General features: G+C 44.4%; 2 protein-coding genes across 4 annotated transcripts in view; one reads left to right on the plus strand and one right to left on the minus strand.

The window, feature by feature from the left end:
• Window positions 1–19,129, plus strand: part of LOC135901568 (uncharacterized) — a 1,085,637-nt gene that overhangs the window by 600,705 nt on the left and 465,803 nt on the right. The gene's annotated exons all lie outside the window — the stretch shown is intronic.
• Window positions 15,081–19,129, minus strand: part of LOC135901572 (uncharacterized) — a 31,219-nt gene continuing 27,170 nt past the window's right edge. For all 3 annotated transcript variants that reach the window (XR_011511113.1, XR_011511114.1, XM_070531120.1), the window contains one exon: window positions 15,081–16,799. Coding sequence is in view for 1 of the 3 variants with exons in the window: in XM_070531120.1 (XP_070387221.1) it covers window positions 16,683–16,799 (117 nt within the window). In the remaining 2 variants the exon portion in view is untranslated. The remainder of the gene's footprint in view (window positions 16,800–19,129) is intronic.

The raw sequence follows: 19,129 nt of genomic DNA on the forward strand, positions 1-19,129 counted from the left end.
AGTATAGGCTACGGATACCAGTATAGGCTAGGCTACGGAACTACTTGCAATATTCACAACAAAAAGACAGCAGATGTGTGCGACCATGGAGAATTACAACCCGATTTCCAACGAAGCTGTTTCTTTCGAACAGCTGTAGTAAAAGTTTCAGTTTCTTGTATCGCATACTTTTAAAAAATTGTCCTGTGTATACCTTGTCCCACATAACTTCAGCGAAAGCTTTAAAAATGAAAGGCACTCCGGAGGCGAGTTGAACCGAATGCATAATGTTAGCACTGGCCTAGAGTTACTCAGGCTTTTTTTTTTTCCTATTAACTAACGGATAAGTCCTGTTTAACTAATCAACTTTTTCAGTACTGGCTGCAGACCCCAAGTGTGATACAAAAGTTGTAGAGCACCTTGAGAAACCTCTCAATAAATTTTTTCCAACACGAGATATTTCCCGTGATGCTTTTTTCAGCGTTCCATAGAAAGCCCGCGAAACATGAAAGAATACCACGTGATCGGGCACTTCCACACTGTTTTTCTGCTGCTCTCAAGCGTGCGATGAATGAACGAGGTCGGCTGCAGCGAGACTGGCCTGCGACAGGGCGTTATGTCTGGTGTAGGTATCTGGGCATGCGGCTCTTATTGCATGACGGTGCAAATGCGTGGCCGAGTGGTGCCGAAGCGATACAGCGCCTAAGGCCACGAAAAAGAAAAAAAAAATAAAGCAGCGTTTTGATTGTCCTTGAAAGAAGGAAAGGGCGAAGCGAGTGGGAACGATGGAAGGCGATGACGGCTGCTACAATTTTGCTTTTGTACACAAATTACGTTGTAGTAGTTTTCGAATTGAACGACGATGCTACAACTTTTAATCTTAGGGCTCGAATAACAGCGGATAAATCGCACGCGGACGATAACTAATGGTAAAAAAACCTTGACTATATTGAAGGAAGATTACGCATGTCTTCCTCAGACGATATCATAAGAAGCCAACAAACACTGACACCAAGGACAACATAGGAGAAATTACTAGTGCTCAATAAATGAATAAATCAATGAAAAATAATGGTAATTAAAGTGGATGAAAAAACAACTTACCGCAGGTGGGAACCGAACCCACAACCTTCGTATTTCGCGTGCGATGCTCTACCAAACTGAGCTTCCGCGGCGCTGTTTCCCCACCCACTTTCTTGGGTATTTATGTGTACTAGTAGAACCCTGGGAGTGTTAGCCAGGGCCACCACTCACAAACCTTGGCGGCGGACGTGGAACGTCCTTTTTGACGCAGGAGTCACGAGAATGTGACCTTTTTGGTTGAAGGCAACTGGTCAATGAACTAACATTTGCTACCTGAATGCATCAATGTAGCCGGATTCGAGACCCTCTTATGTAATAAACGAGAAGAAAGGGGGTTATAGCAGAGGGGCCCGATTTTTATTAGTCATAAGAAGCCAACAAAAGTTTGTTGGCTTCTCGTTTATTACCTTTTTAATATATATATTACTGTATTTATAGTATATATAATTAATATATGTATTTATTTATTATATTTTAAATATATATAATTCGTTAAAATAATATATGTTAATACGGCATATGTGCCGACAGTTACACCTGTAAGAAGTTGATTCGATTTTTTATGATGATAAGATACTGAGACAACAACGCTGCGTAGGCCATCTCTGGACAGAGATAAAAAGTTCCAGCATTCGATAATCCAATGATTTCATGCCATAAGGCACACAATTGTTGGGTGCGGCTGATTATAATACTTTATCCTACCCTCCCCCTCGCCCGCAGCTTAAATGTAGCAAGCTGATTCGAATACGGATATAGCCGCCCCCAAAATCTGGACATGATGAAAACCGCGCAAGTTGACATTTGTTAAGGCGGGAACGGCCCAGCGCCAGGAGTTCGCAACGCCAGCATCCATGGTGAATCCCGCGCGTCGTCCGATACTGGGCGTCCCAAGAAGGCCCAGAGGACGATCCTCGCTGTCCAATCAGAGGATGCGTAGTAAAGAAAAGCGTTACTTAAGTGGTGACTCTGCTTTTTCCTTATGACTTCTCTCCATATGCATGTGCATATATTAAGAAAGGAAATTTAGCTTCAGCTGTACTTCTGTTGGACTTTCCAGCATGCCGCCGACAGTGGCTACTTTCAGAAATGGAAGGGCAGATTACCCCACCCTCGGTATATGCGCCTATGGTTTGTGCCATGTGCTCTGTTGCTACAGAAGGAACACAGGTGCCTTTTATCAGAAATACAAAGGCGTCACTAGTTCTAGTTACTGTAGCTCAGTGGACGTGGCGTACTCCTGCTGAACACGATTTCGCGTGTTCGACTCGCTACCGCGGAGGCCGCATTCGAATGGAGACGAACGAATATTCACTTCAGTACTTATTTTTATGTAAACTTAAAGTCTAAGAGGTAGTGTAACGTAATCCACACCCTTCTACTTCGGAATATCTTATAACCCTATATGCGAGTCTGCTCTGAGGCGGTGTAAACGGTTCTGCCAACTACTCAGCTATAAATATTAAGGAAATGAATCGATTCTTGTTGTAAAATCGTCTATTATACTTGCATCCTGTTAAAAAATTTAATTCTGGAGATTTATGTACCAAAGCCCCGATACGATTGTGAGGCTTGCGGTAGTGGGGGACTACGAAATAATCTTGACCACCTTGGTCTATTTAACGTGCATCCAATGTACGCTGCTCTTGCATTTCGCCACCGTTGAAATGCGGTCGCCGCGGCCAGGATTCGATCCTGCGTCCTCGGGATTTGCAAGCGCAACGCGAAAGCCACTAGTATACGCCAGCACGGTGCGTCTTGCATCGCGTAAGGCAAATGAAATTAAGCTTTACAGCATGAAAAGGGAATGACATGGAGTTGCGCAGGTTCTCAAAATGCAACAAAAGCCGTTGCGCCTCCTGTATTGCAGTGTCGTGGCTTGGCAGCGTTGTGTTTTCGGAGGGCTCATGTTTCATGCGCGTTCACCAAGAAGCAACTTGCAGTAGTTCAAAAAAAAAGAATAAAAAAGGAAGTAATTTTATGAATCCGTAAGGACAAAGATTTGGCTATAATACCCGTAAAATATTACATAAAAGTATCAGAACACCAGCTTACTTTAGGTTCGTGGAAATACGTGATGGTCATCACACGACACGATCTGACGCTATATAATAAAGCATTGTCTCAAAATGTGTGTCTACTTTTTATATCTATGGTGTCTCTTTCTAACTAGAAAAGAATTAAAAGGCATTCGAAGTTCTCTTCCAAGATGAAGAGATTAGACGTGGAGATACGTAGCTCATGGAACTCTGTACGTGCTAACTTTGTAAGTAATAAATGACGTCATTAGAGACAACCTCCTTATTTACAGCAAGCTAACGGAAATGAAGTCTTCATACGAGGTGCCACAATTAATTGGTTTTGAGGAATCGCAGGTTCGGATCACGCCACGGTTTACAACCGTTAATCGAGCGGTATTGAATACACGTGAGCTTCGACTCCAGAGCGCTTCCGGGACTTTTTGACCATTTCTCATGAGACGGCGTTTCATTTCCTTCCAACATGTTTTACCATTCCAAATGTGGCAGCTCATACTATTGAAACAACGCCTTCTGTGATGTATTAATTAAGGAGCGCGTACTGTGCCTTGTTACGATCTCATAAACAGGCTACGCAAGGCGGGTCAAACAATATAGCCACACTTGCGGCAGATAATAGCTCTGAAGGCATGTCTGCACACTTAAGATATATCTGTGGTCGTACCGTGACCGGAGACGCTGCGTGCGCGCGTGTATTTTTAAGGAAAACATACTAACTTAAGCCCCGTGATATTGCCCCCGTGCCGGTCTTGTGCTTTACTGTATTACCGCGGTTCATCGTGTATTCTTCACCGCATTTGAGCGCTGTACTGTGGCGAAGCTGATTATGAGGAATCAATTATTATGCAACGCATGACCACTTTTTTTATTTTTATTTATTTATTTGAACATACTGCTAGCTTCACATATGAGGCTGTTGCGGGAAAGGGGTAAGATACATCTTCAAGAGAACACAGTTCAAGTATAGGCGCAGACATAGATAAGTTTAGGTGTACAAGGCAGTACATATGCACTCTATAATTATTACACAATTTTTATAACAGGAGCGGGGAAAAATGGTAGTTAACGCCATGATGGAAGGTTTAGCACACAGAAGAACAAGGAAAGAAAATACTTTTTTTTTATGTACAATGCGCAAAAGACAAGATTCAGCAGGTGTTCACGTCCCGGCAGAATACAAGACACTGCTAAGTGAATTAGAATGCCATTGTACGACGCAGCGCACCTGTGTGCAGGTCGTAGCTACAGAACATAGTTTGATAACTTGGCGATAAAGGTTTCGAGTGATGTACAGGTGACAACGTCATCGGGCAACATGTTCCATTCACGGATTGCATGTGGGAAAAATGAGTACCTAAATATGTCATTGTAAAATCTGTATTCTGTTAAGTGCTTGGTGTGTTTTGTTCGAGAACTACGTGTATCTGTCTGTAGCAAGCAGTCACTCGTATTGATTTTCGTGCTTCCATTAAGGAGAAGGAAAAGAAACTTAAGACGAAGTAGTCGAGCTCGATTTTGTATAGTGGGAAGTTCAGCTCGCCTTAATAGTTCTGTGGGGGAGTCAAGACGGCGATACTTATTAAAAATAAATCTAATCGCTTTCCTTTGTACGCTCTCCTATTTTGCTATGCACTGCTTACGGAAGGGAAACCAACAGACTATTCCATATTCCAGTATAGAGCGAAATAGTGACACGTATGCTAAGCGTTTAGTATCTATTGATGCGGATCTGAGCGAGCGTTTTAACGAGTATAGAACTGCCAGTGATTTATTAACAATATATGTTAACTGCTTGTCCCATTTAAGATCTGATGAAATTATAACGCCTAAATATTTATACTCTTCTACTTTCTTTAACATCTGTCCTTGTAAATAATACGGGTAGTTCATGGGCGCTCTTTTATTCGTTACAGTCATACAAACTGTTTTCTCTGTGTTAATCACCATCTGCCACGTTTGGCACCATTGTGTTATATTTTCAAGTGCACTGTTTAAGGTTATCTGATCATCACGACAGGGTATTTCCTTGTAGATAACACAGTCATCTGCAAACATTCTTACTGTGGCGTTAGTATTAATGTGTAAATCATTGATAAAAAGAAGAGGATAGGAGCTAAAACGGCTCCTTGTGGGACGCCAGATAGCACATCGCCGAAATCCGAAGAGTAGTTCTTGAAACATACATATTGACGTCGACCTGTAAGATAACTTTTTATCCACTTGGTGATGTTGTTGTCACCGAGGTAGTGGATAAGTTTTTGAAGCAACTTTGGATGGGAAACTCGATCGAATGCTTTAGATAGATCTAGGAATATCATGTCGGTTTGACTGCATTTGTCCAATGTAATCGCTAAGTCGTGGATTGTCTCAATCAATTGAGTAGTCGTAGACAATCCTTTTCTAAAACCATGCTGATTAGGGACAATTAAATTATTTTTTTCTATGAATGACATTATGTGCTTTAGGATTATATGTTCAAGGATTTTGCCGGCCGTACAAGTAAGCGAGATTGGTCTGTAATTTGCTGTGCTGGTTGGGTCACCGGATTTATATATAGGGATAACCTTAGCAGTTTTCCATTTCACCAGAACCTCGCCCATTTGCAATGATTTTAAAAAAATAATCAGTAAGAACTTGGACATCCATTCCGCGTAGCGCTTCAAAAATGCATTCGGTATGTTGTCAGGGCCACAGGATTTTTTGGGGTCTATTTCAAGTAAGAGGGAAAAAATTCCCGACTCGGTTAAGATTAAGTCGTCTAGTTCTGCTGAGTAGCTAGGAAGGGATTGAAGGTTGGGTTGTCTGCTGTTGTCTTGCGTAAATACTGAAATAAAGTATTCATTGAACTCTGTAGCCTTTGCCATAGCTTCAGTTGGTGATGGATTACTGGTCTGACGTGACTTTGGATTAAGGTATGGCCAAAACTTACACGGAGATGTTTTGATAAAATTACTTAAGGTTACATTCATGTATTCATCTTTTGCCTTTTTTACGGCTGACTTTAGTGCCAGGGAGTTTTCGCGTATTTTATTAGTGTAGCCTGGTAGCGGTAGTTTATTTCCCAGTTTCCCTAATCTGGCAATTTTTCGCTTTAGTTGTATTATGTTTCTTGTTATCCAAGGGTTCGTCCTACGTACTGGTTTGATCTTTGTGGGAATATATTTTGATAAACAGTGCTGATGCTGAATGATTCTTTCCAATGTTGACCATAATCTATTCACTGAAACTGTATTATCATTCGAGAACGTTGTAAAAGTGGAGTAAGAGTGATCTAGATAATCAAGAACGCTGACGTCGTCGGCATTCGCCCAGTCGAAAATTCGTGTACTCCCTTTTTGGGTAGGCGGAGGTGTGCCTAACAGTAAGCAACATTTAGTAGCTTTGTGGTCCGATATGCCGTCGACAACTTCCCAAGAAACACTTCGGCTTCTTTAGTGCGTCACCCAAAGCTCGCGGTGCACGGGCGTTTTTGCGTCGGGCGTCTCCACTCGCAAAGCGGACGCTGCGACTTCGCGATCAACAGGACACACCATAGCCGCTGGGTCATTTGGGAAAAAACGTCGGTCCTAGGTTTGCTTACCCCGATTCGAGGGCGCGTATACATTCACTGCGATCCGGACCTTGGCTGGGCGCTTTCTATGGTCACTTTCGATGCGTCATCCGCACATTGCGAACACACCAACGACGTTCGATCTTCGCCTATACTTGACTGCAGAACAGAAGAATGTTTAACCGTATAACTACGAGTCGTAGCAGTCGTAGCCGACAGAAATGTAAACACAGTAACCACATTTCATGTTGTTTTCCTGGCTTCGTCAACGCTGCGTCTGCTTGTTGGACGCCTGCGCCACCTTTATAATTTGAAAGGAATTCATTATAGTTTAGCTAGCTAGACACGTCATAATTATTTTCTTACACGGCGTGATCGTCAGTAATTCTTAGATCACTGTGTGGAAAAGCTGCCTTTTCACGTCCACGTCGCTTCACTGAAGACCGGCCGATTCATATTGCAACTGGCAATGTCATTGCGTTAAAAAAAGTAAACAAAAGTAAATAAATAGAAACTATTAGGACACAAAATTGTGTTATTTGTACAAAATAATACTGAAAAACATATTTATAACTTGCACTTAATAGCATAAAAGTCAAGCAACCTGCACCATGTGTAATTGCAAAACCCTGGCTACATTGGGCAACATAACATTGAAACAAAAGCATTTGTAATGGTTGCATTTTATTATCATTTGCTAAACAATTTTAATTAGTTTGCAGTTACTAGGAAGAGGATTGTGCACAATTACAATGTCAGTAAACACAAAAGTAAGGCAACCATGTGTAATTCTAAAAGTCTGGTATTTATGGTAAAATTTTGAACAAAGTCCGCCATATCTTGTCTTTCAGTCCTTGTGAAAACAAAAAGTAAACAATTGTATACAATAGTAAGATACAACAATGCAGCAAAACTTGACCATTACTCATAAACGGCCAGTTTTGACAACACGCCCACGGGCCGCAGTTTCTCACTTATATTACAACATACGAATTGAAAAACAGTCAGTCCGACAAACTAGTCATCCTCTATAATTTGGCCAAGAAGTTATAACAACGAAAGTGTGTCTGTTCGCATTTACGAAAGCGTCTATGTTCCTGTCAAACTGAAATCCAAGCCATGTATGACGTTTATCTGCTCTCATGTCACCTTATATTTTCACAACTAACTCAGTTATTTGCGCAATAAAGTGTTGGCTAAAATATTTAGAAAGCAAGTTATGTACCTGTGCGTGTTACCAAACGTTCCTTCTCTTATTTGAGGTATGCATCATGTGACGCTGTAGCAGACGACGTAGCAGACGCCACGATCATCACGGGTGCTTTTTCGCGAATTTGTTGCTTGAAGAGCATTTAGTAGCCTTCGAGGGCGCAGAAATGTGTCGGGAATGCCTCCAGTCTTTTTGCGCGTTTATATTGCCCCCTTGAATGTGTCCAAGTGCCCAAAGACGTAGCACACTTTGCACATTTATGTTCGCACACACTTTGCGCACACTGTTCTGAAGTCCATATTCTTGCTTACACGGTTGACGTTGCAGCGTTTTGTTCAGACCAATAAAGGGTGACTTGGGTGATACTGCATCAGTTTTGTTTACGTGGCGGTAGCGCAAAAAACTGGCATAAATGTTTTGGTTACTTATACGGGGTTTGCAAACGGCGCTTTCGGAAATGTTTAAACTTTAATAGCCTCTTGATTTGGTGAGTATGTAGGATTCCTAGTGGTAATATGCAGGAGAGTGGCCTTTACTTGTGGCGGAACACAATCAAGCTCCTTCATTGAACAGAATGGTGCGATGGATGCGACTAGACTACATTTACTCGTGTCATAATTTGCAGTGTGTTCTTTGCGAGCTTACTGCGCTGCGTGCTCAGTGGGTCTCCTCTTGCTTCCGGGAGAACCACGGTGGGGTGCGAACGCAGTCTGCGACACGTTTCCATTGCGTAGGTCGTAATGGCAGCTGCCCAGCCAGGCCGACCGTTTGCTTCACCCGTCTGCAGTGCCAAATACTTTCGCGAAGACGGCTTTTCATTGCATAATCATTGTGAGTTCCGGAAGAGGCCTCGTCGGCTAGTAGATTCGGCGTCTGCTATCGCGATTCTGTCTTCATTTACCTAAATTCCAGCTGGAACACGAATACAACTACAAGGAACTTTCGCGTGAATGTTGTGTTACATGCACCCCAGGGCTGAGCCTGAATGTATGAGAAATAATAATTCGTTCCTTCGTGGTTGTCTTTAGTTGTACAAAGGCAAGGGATGCGTTCGTACGCGTGTACCAACCTGAATCATACGTCTCGATTGTTGTAACAGAAATGTTCATTAACTTTTGTTTGAATTTTATTTATTTTTCTCAGGTCGGCTTCCTTGCTGCTGAGAATGAGCAGCCGTTTAGTATTTGTGCTTTCTGATTGCCATACGAAGCTCCGTACACGCGCCTCAATTCTACCATTCCCTCCACCCCCTTTCTTTTTCTCGCGAGAATTTCGCGACAGCTTGGAATAAGCGGCCAATTTCTGTATACTTTATGTGAACATATATGCGTCACGAGTCAACGTTGGATCGTCGGGTAGCAGGACGTTACATGACAGCCCCGTGACGAAGTCAAAGCAAAAAGCTAGTCTGTGCAATGGTCACTACCGAGAGTTTTGTGCGAGATAAACAGACATGATTATGAACGCAGATACCTTCCCGAGTACCTGTCGGGCATACGCTGACAAATTGTAACCACAATTTCAACTGCCGGTAGGAACCTTAATCGGTAGGATCGATCACGAGGAGTCAGTAACGGCTTTCTTTTACTCCTCGTTTTGGGTGCGAAATCAGTACACATGTAAGCAGCCCTTAGCATACAAATGTCGTTGCCGACGTCAGGCAACTTTCCGAGGTGCGCACCAATACGGCGTCACTTCAGCGTAGCTAAGCCAAGAAAAGTAGCCATTGCCATGGTCAGCCACGTACCCAGGGAGGGGGGCGGAATTATGCGGCATACCCTCCCCCTCTCCCCGCCCATGCCACCACTCCTCACACATATTCATAGAGCGCCGAGAAATCAATCTATTCCGCAGTCAATATTTTGCTGCCTTGTACCGTGAAAGCTGTATGTGACTAACCTTCCGAAGCTTTTCGGCAGCCGTCAAAAAAAATTATCATGTGGGCCGATCCTGGTGATAGTGCAGAAACGGTCCAAGCTCAATGGCACATACCCCTCTGTGCCCGGAAACCTGTAACGCGCCCTTAGCAATATTCGGAGTGGGCCCACGTATGGGGAATGCTTAACGCCTGCTTCACCTACGCCGGGGTTCGCCCCGGCATTGGACTACCTTGGCTATGGATTCACATATGCGGAGCACTCAGCGCCTGTTTACCCGCCGTGGTTGCTTAGTGGCTATGGTGTTGGGCTGCTGAGCACGAGGTCGCGGGATCGAATCATGGCCACGGCGGCCGCATTTCGATGGGGGCGATATACGAAAACACCCGTGTACTTAGATTTAGGTGCACGTTAAAGAACCCCAGGTAGTCAAAATTTCCGGAGTCCTCCACAACGCCGTGCCTCATAATCTGAAAGTGGGTTTGGCACGTAAAACCCCATAATCGAATCGAATCAGCGCCTGTTTCGCGAACACCGACACGGGTGAGCCCGGAATTGCACTATCTTCGGGATCGGCCCACGTATGGGGAGTGCCTAATGCCTGCTTCAGCTTTGCCGAGGGTCGGCCCGGCACTGCACAACCTCCGGGCCGACCCGCGGCGAAGGTGAAGCACATCTCATAGGGGGAGAGGGGCGTACCTGTGAGGTACACCTTATTTCAATTCTCGTTTGCGGGTTTACGCAACTTTATGGCCAATAGCGGGCATCATGCACACTTGGACTATTTGAAGCCCTCCCCCCCCCCACTCACTTGCCTAGAAAGGTTACGTTGAGTTGTGCCCCCCCCCCCCCCCGAGCCCCCCGAAAAAAAAAAAAACATTCTGGGTACGTGCCTGGCCATTTAGGTAGAGTGGCTGATAGCATAATAATTTGCAATGAATAATGGAAGCATCGTTTACAGACTTCGGTTTTATTGATGGGCACCAACGACACAAAGAACAGTATGCGGAAAGCGGCCACCGGGGTCAGGAATCCCGCGACGTCGTGCTGAGCAGCAGCAGCAGCGCTCCACACAGACACTGAACCATGACAACCGGCCCACAAAGGTTGCACGAGCGTCGGCACAGCGCACATGTGTACGCCGATAATGCATATCCACCTTTGACCGAAGTTCCCGCGCCGCATCGAAATTCCTTGTCTATAGGGTTGCGCTGCAGAAAATATGTGGTCCACTGCTGCAATTCTTACCTGGTTAGCGTCGAGAGAAAAAAGGAAAGTTTGAAGGCGATTCCACCTATAGCTGATGTCGATGAAAGGCAATGTCTTCCTTGGCGAGTTCGGGGTGAGAGTGTGGCGTTTGAAGCGTACATTTTATTGTGAGCCCCGCTGGAGCGACAACGTCCGGCGTCTCCAATCGGAACGCGGACGTCGCCAACCAACAGGACACCGTAACCGCCGGGCCCCTTAAGAAAGAACATCGGTCCTCCTCTCTCATCCTAGAGTTAATGCATAGGTAGCATATACGTGCAGTAACTAATGTAGCGTAGCAAACTAGAGCGCACTAACTCATGTCGACGTCTTTGTCTTTCCTATCAATAATGTATGTCTGTCTGTCTCATTCCATGAGGCTCCGCCGATGTGCTGAAAGTTGCCCCGCGCGATCGCGGCGTAGCGCTCCTCTACTTGCTGAGGCGCGGATCACTGTGCATGGCACTTTATGGCGTCACCCGTAGCGTGAGGGGAGTATACGAAGAGCGTCGGACTTCGAAAAAAGTTAGGCGCTCTGACATAGACATTCACTTCCGTGTCTGCATTACCTTCGCCGTAGGCCCACATATCGAGACATAGATATATATCCAGGATCGCCAAGGAAAACATTGTCTTTAAAAAAACACACACAAACACGCACAAACAAAACTGAGGAGTCAGCTTTGTGGCGAAGTTCAGTACCGTAGAGATTCAATAAATAACTGCATATCATAAAACGCAGTTTTATTGCGTGCAAGGAAGCCCCCCGCACCCGCTTTCGTCGGCGCACACACACACACACACACACACACACACACACACACACACACACACACACACACACACACACACACACACACACACACACACACACACACACACACACACACACACACACACACACACACACACACACACACACACACACACACACACACACACACACACACACACACACACACACACACACACACACACACACACACACACACACACACACACACACACACACACACACACACACACACACACACACACACACACACACACACACACACACACACACACACACACACACACACACACACACACACACACACACACACAGTGATAGGCATAACAAAGCAAAAGGGCTCTGAACCACCTCCTTACTCTTTATCGTTATAATAAAAATGCGGCTTCATTTGCACTATGCGTACCCAATGTCGAGGGTCAACTGTACGACCCACGTACCATGCTGCGCAAATACTGCTGTATTCAGCAATAAGATTGAGAGGCGGGCTAGTTGGTTTGATTTTATTGTGGAAAGTTTTGCGCACACTAAACGAAGACAAAAAGAAGAGGACTAAACACTACTGCCGTTATTGTGTCCTTGTGATCTTCGTTTAGTGTGCGCAAGACTTTCTACCGTATTCGCAGTATTTGCACTGCACCACGTAGCATACAGGGTGTCCCAACTATCATGCACCAAGATTTAAAAATATACAAATGCAATGTAGCTGCACAGAACCAAGGTAATGTCGTTTGCCGTCGCTTGCAGATACCCAGATACATTTTTGCATTCCGCTTAATGATATAATTAATCTTATTAAGCAACTTCTCAAATACTGTAATTAGATTAAATGTGATTAAATGTGATGAAAATTGTAGAGCAACAAAAACAACTCCCAATACAGCTTTCTGTTACTCCATATGTGCTACATAAATGCGTTCTTCCGAGCATGAAAGGAGCCCGCGAATACACGCAAAATTGCCGCACGACTGCCCGCTCGAGGCACATTGTGTGTATTCGCGGGCTTCCTTCACGCTTGGAAGAACACTTTCATGTAGCACGTACTGGACAACAGAAAGCTGTATCGGGAATTTTTCATGTTGCTCCACAATTTTCTGACTGACACATTTAATCTAAGTATGATATTTGGGAAGTTGACTAATTAAGGGTAACTATAGAATGCAAAAGATAATCAGAGTATGTCCACGCGACGGCAAATAACATCCGTGGTTCTGTCCGTCCACGTGGCGCTTGCTTATGTTTAAATCTTGGTGCATGATAGTCGGGGCACCTTGTATATTAAATGTATAGTTGGAAAAAGAAAGAATAGCCCGCCGTTGCCGCCGGTGGGCGACATGGGCGTTTCTACAGTGGGCGGCAGGCCTATATTTCTTCACAATAGGGTGCACAATGTGTTGTGAGTCAATAACGCGTGTTTTTTGCAAAGAGTGCCAAACATTCCCGAAGATAGAGAGGTCAAGGTAAAAATGGAATCACATCCGTACCTCCATCGCCAGCAACCCTGAGCATGCATCATTCAAGACTCCCATTTTGAACATGAACACGTGAACATTTCGAACAGTACTCCTCACTGTAACGCTGCAATGACATTCAGAGTATTTAAATAAATGAATAAATATTACATAAATGTGATTTGTTAGAAGACGAATTATCGGGAACGGCGGACATCAGTAAAGCACGTTAGGTGTTCTAATGTTCTGACTGTATAGTCAAATACCACATCTGTACTATTTTATTAGCGTAGATACGTAGCTGTTGACAATGTAATAGTTGTACCTGCTGACGAAAACCGACAGTTTTCAAATCACGCGAGAAGTCTTCATCTATTGGCCGTGCAGCAGGAGAAAGTTTCTTTTTCGGTGGGAAACAAACTGTGCGCTCAAGGAGTGCAAGAAACCACGTGCACAGTAATCGCCGGTTGTGGACGTCCTCTCACGTCTCCCAGTCTGCGTCACGTGAGCCGAACCATCTTTCTTATTTCGTCGTTTTACAGTGTATTAGTACTCTGTAGGTTCGTGGTGGGCACTTTTTTCACACGTCATCGATGCGCCAAAACGAAGCGTAGTGCACTAGCTCTTTTGTCGCACTTGTCTAGAATTTTACTTGCGGGCGCGTGGTAGGGCCTATAGCAATTACCAGGCCTATAGCAACCGATCAATTTCATCCATAGTTTTTTCCTACGCGTTCTCAAACATGTCTGTAGGAATGATTCTACTACCAACGCTACGCGCCATGTTAAATGACGATTCAACTTAAGCTATTGGTCAGATTTGACAGTTGTTGGCATATTGGGGAGTCTGAAAGAATAAAACCTTGACTGCAGCTGTCGTCGAAACTAGCGTGCATTTCTCCTAGCACTTCGTCAATCGAACAAACAAACAAAAAAAGAATGCGCTTAGGACCTTCTGTCGGGTTGTCTAATTTTCCGATCGACGTCTAAGCTGTTTTAACGATGTCTGAAACAACGGCAGATGCTCATGAGTGCGTCTTTTCCCATAGTGGATTGTCTTTATCCATTCGACAGCGTATGTACAAACTATTAAAAGCAATCCTTCCCGTCGTGCGGGGATTTCACTCTCACAAGAACACGCTTTGATAACTTTATTCGACTGATATAAAGTGCAACTTTACTTTTCCCATCGTGGTTTGCTTTAATCAGCGTTTTGACACCTTATTACGAGCAATCCTTCCCGTTGTGTGGTGTTTTCACTAGCACAACAGCACGCAGTCGGTTTCAGACCGGCCTTCGGCCATAGCTTGACTACCAGTGTATTAATTCTCTCACATTTGCAACCCCGCTTGTGCGACTGTCCTTATTCATTACTACACAGTGTTGTGAAACACTCCACATTGCTGTACAGTACTGTGCAGGAACTGAACAAAGCAGATGGAGGCTCCAGCGCTAGTTGAGCGCGCACTATACATGACAGTGTAAACTTCTGGAAATTTTGTCCCACGAGGTAGACGATAAGAGCTACTTCTCTTAAATGGTTTCTTCAGAACTATAACATCCTGATCTCGTTTTTTCATGGCCTAGTACCTATAGGCGAACTTGCTTGCACAGAAAAGATGATCGACCGCAATAATCAACTAATCAAGTACGAGGAGGCTTGTGCATACTCCTTGACCTGACAACCACTGCTTCGAGAGCCAAAAGAATGCACAAAAAACCAGCCAGGTGCCTCCCGCAATTACAAAAACAAATGTTCCCTGTGCCATATGAACTTACCCGTTTTCACATTTGTGAAGCTACTGCTTTCCCGCATAGGATGGACACCACTGTGGCTAATATTGACGCCAATAAATTTGCATAATATTTTATTGCGTGGTCTGACTTCAAAAGTTGAGCATTAGGAGTCAGGCGCATATTTTGTTTATATTTCTGAATTTTTTTTACTCTCTGTACTTATTGTTTTCGGTGATGTTCCTAGAGGTGTTCGTCTCAAGTTTAACATAATCATTCTAAAAAACTGCCTCCACAGTTATTACTGCTTTACATCTTGACAGTGTTCACAAAACGCGCTAAAGAAGAACGGGCACTGAACTTCCAACTGGCGTTTATTTGAAACGATTATCCATTTTATGCTCTGCGCTTCAGGTACAACATGCACGCATCATCATGTAAAATCTTGTATAACTCAGTCATCTCATACATAAGATTGTATAGTCAGTGCTTTTACGAGTCTATATAGGTACGTCGAAAGAAATATAGGTATATAGACACGCGAAAATATTGACTATGCAATCTTATGTATGAACTGATTGACTTAGCGCCCATGCCAGCAGTGGACGGCGGAGCGTTACCGTCGCTCCGATGCATACAATCTTCGCTATGATGATGCGTGCATGAAGTACCTGGTGTGAAGAGCATAAAATGGACGATCGTTTCAAATAAACGCTAGTTGGAAGTTCAGCGCCCGTCCTATCGTATATATGTGTTCCTGTCGTCTTCGTCTTTAGCGCGGTTTGTGTACACCGTCAAGATAAACCAACTCGCCCAAATCGACGTATTGTTGCTTTACATCCATTCAAAACATCAGTGAACAGGCTGTGGTTTTATGTGTCACATACGCTGCGACTACTACGTCTTTGAAATAAAACGTTAAAACATAAAGTCACCGAAAATGAGCACATTTCTTGCAGTAAGGAAAGAATTACATTAGCGGGGTCAATGATAGGTCATTGCCCATATTCTGCAGTGCCAACGTCACAGTGAAGCCAAGGATACTTCATAAGCCGTAATCGCCACATCGAAGTAATGAAGGTGGCTCGCATTGCGTGGTACGGTTTGCACACGTGGTTTCCCCACATGCGCCCAGTTTCAGTTTCCCAGCGGAAGATGTAAGAAAATTTCTTCTGCAGCATGCAGGACCGAGGAGGAGGACTTATAGCGCAATTTGAAAACATATATAAGATCACGGCGTCAATTGCCAGGAAGTTTACATTCTGTGAAGCCATATAAACGCGATAGTTAAGGTTAATTAGTGCATATAACTAATTAGCGAGAAAATTAGGACCGTAGTCTGTTTTCCGAAGTCCGCCGTTCTCTATATTCCGGCTTCTTTAAAAAGATCGCGTTTTTATTTTGAGCGCTCTATATTTAAGAATTTTCGGCACTCCTCAAAAATACATCGCGTATAAGAGTAGACAGCGCTGATGTGGCGTACATCATTGATGAAATTCGCGTTTTTTTTTTTTTTAACTCCTGATTTGAAGCAAGTGGGGTGTTGGAAGAGCCTTTGGAATGGTCGGCTACATGCTGAGTGCGAATTTCTTCTCCATATACATTTTGCTCTCTCCGGGCCCCTGTACAGGTATTGCAATTGTGTGGAGTAGGTACGTCGTGCCATACGAGTGAATATATAGTGTGTGTTGTTGCTCGTATGCATAGTTTTCACGGCCTTCAGCTCCGCGCCAGGATGAACAGCCACAGCGTGAATGCTGCTATGACGACGCAGTTGTGCAGAGGCCTCTCCTCGTTGCGTAGAGGCGTCCGTCCGCCTTCGCTGGCGCCGATTTCCTGCAAGAAAAAAAAAAAAATACAAATTTCAGGAATTTGAATAGATATATTTTTTTCAATACAACTTATCGCAATAGCAATGCAATATTCCGCTAGTGGGTAAGTTTTGATAGGGAAGAGAAAAGAATGGTGGTTAAAAAGGAAAATGAAGCGTACGGCTGGTTCTTAATGACTTTAGCAGAAAGCAGCACAATTGACACGGCAGTAAGATGAGACTGACCAACCTACGTGTTCTCACTCGTTTGTCACTTGCACGTGTCCTGTCTATTGCACTGTTTTCCTGCTGAAGAAAATGGTGAAGCTGACACGCATCCAAAGGGGGCAAGACAGACAGAACACCTCTTTCACCGCGGCCGCCACAGCTTGCCGGTCTGGTCAGACGTGCTTAGAGAAAGTGCAAATCTTCGTCACCAATGATGCTTTATTTATTTATTTACTTTCATATACTATTTTACTGTGATCAGTAAAAATTGAATTAGCCGATGTAATCTCTACATTTGTCTTTCTCCAGCAAGCTAAAGAGCCGTCGCTATGGAATGCGAAGAGTTCTCGCACAGATGACGCCTCCATTGATGGTGAACGCATTTCAGAGCGTCCTCGCGATTGGACTTGCATGTCATTGCAAGACTTTGTAGACCAATTTAGTGACGATATCTCGGACGCCTGGCTTTGGAATTCTGTATGAACCTGCGGCAGCTACACACCGTGCCGTGGGACTGCCAACATTAAGCCTAGCAGCTTTGCAAGAAGAGGCTGTAGTCCAAGTGGAGATGTTTGCAAAGGCTCACGCATGCTACTCGAGATATAGTATGAAGGGTAACATAACACTTTAAACACATAACGAGCGCCCACAATTCTCGCTCTGAAGAACAAAGAGCAAGGAACGAACTTCTGACGCCCATGAACGGTTCGGCGCGTCGCCTCTTCACGCAGCTCGACGGCCATGCCGTTGTTACGGCCGCGTTGCATGTCCTCGAATCATGCATTTCCGCTGTGTTTTCTGAAGGTTTGCCGCAACAGTGTTAAGTAACAACAAGTTTCAGGTGACCGATGAGTTATCAGTGTAAGCGAAATCGGTATACACATTCATGTCGAGAAAAAAGCGCCAGAAAACAGGGGACCTAAAAGCAAGAAAGCGCCGCTGTTTGTTCGCTTTTCTAAGTATTCTCTTCACTGCGGCCATCTCTCCTGAATTTTTCGTAATATTTACGAGTTTAGGATCTTTCTACAATTTCACGACAATGTCAACTATTACGAAAAATAAATTGTGTTCGCGAAAATAGTTTAAGGCTGTTGAAAGACGGCGCGGCGCGAGATTGAAAAAAGAAGAAAAAAGAATTTGGGGTGGAACTATGCTCTGCGTTCTCATGGCAACACAAGAATCCATACACCGGAGGTGCCTGCTTCGGGCAAGTTTTTTAGACGGGTGTATTTTTTCTTTCTTTTGAAGCGGCATAAATCGGCAGCATCAAAGTTGCTGATGAAGTCATTGATCTGTAAGGAGTGTTGTCAGTCTCTGGTGTTCCAGATTTACTACCCTAAGTCATCGTTAATAAAGTGTGTGTGTCCTACAAAAGGCTGTGCGCTTAGAGCAAAGTGCGTGCTATCTCCGCTCCCTCCCGCCTGCTTTTTCGTGTGTGCGAGATTTTCGCGAATTCTGAAGTTCACAGGTTGGCACGCCTACACCTATTTGTTGCCCAGCAATGTTGCCCAAAGTTCGCCCAATAAAGAGTTATGGTATCTGCGGCTGGTTGATATCGAGCGCTGCATTGGTTGGTTCTGTCCGTGCGATAAGATCTTGCCGAGCTCCGATTATGTGACCGCCGCCAATTTCCATTTATTGTTGCGCGGCGAAAGCCGAAGTCGCCATTTTTATCGGGTCTGTGCTAGACAACGTTAATCTGCGTTTGTGCTAGCTCACTCTATCTGTGCTGCAGTCGCGTAATTGCGGAAGATGACCGTGGATCCATTTCCGTCGCTTTAGGCGCGTTCGGCGGAGGCGCTCTGGCTGCTCCGAGGCAGTGCTCACCGTTTTGGTAGTATTCGTTTTTCACTCTCACCACGACGTGACGGTATATACAACTGTGACACAGAACCGCACTTTCTTCCGTTTATAGCCGCCGTGGTTGCTTAGTGGCTATGCTGTGTCGCTGCTAAGCACGAGGTCGCGGAATAAAGTCCCGGTCAGGGTGGTCGCATTTTGATGGGGACGAAATGCAAAAACACCGGCGTACTTCGATTTAGGTGCACGTTAAAGAACCCCAGGGTGTCAAAATTTTTCCGGAGTCCCCCACTACGGCTTGCCTCATTATCAGATCATGGTTTTGTAA

Source organism: Dermacentor albipictus, chromosome 1 (assembly GCF_038994185.2).
Source record: "Dermacentor albipictus isolate Rhodes 1998 colony chromosome 1, USDA_Dalb.pri_finalv2, whole genome shotgun sequence".
Taxonomy (NCBI): domain Eukaryota; kingdom Metazoa; phylum Arthropoda; class Arachnida; order Ixodida; family Ixodidae; genus Dermacentor; species Dermacentor albipictus.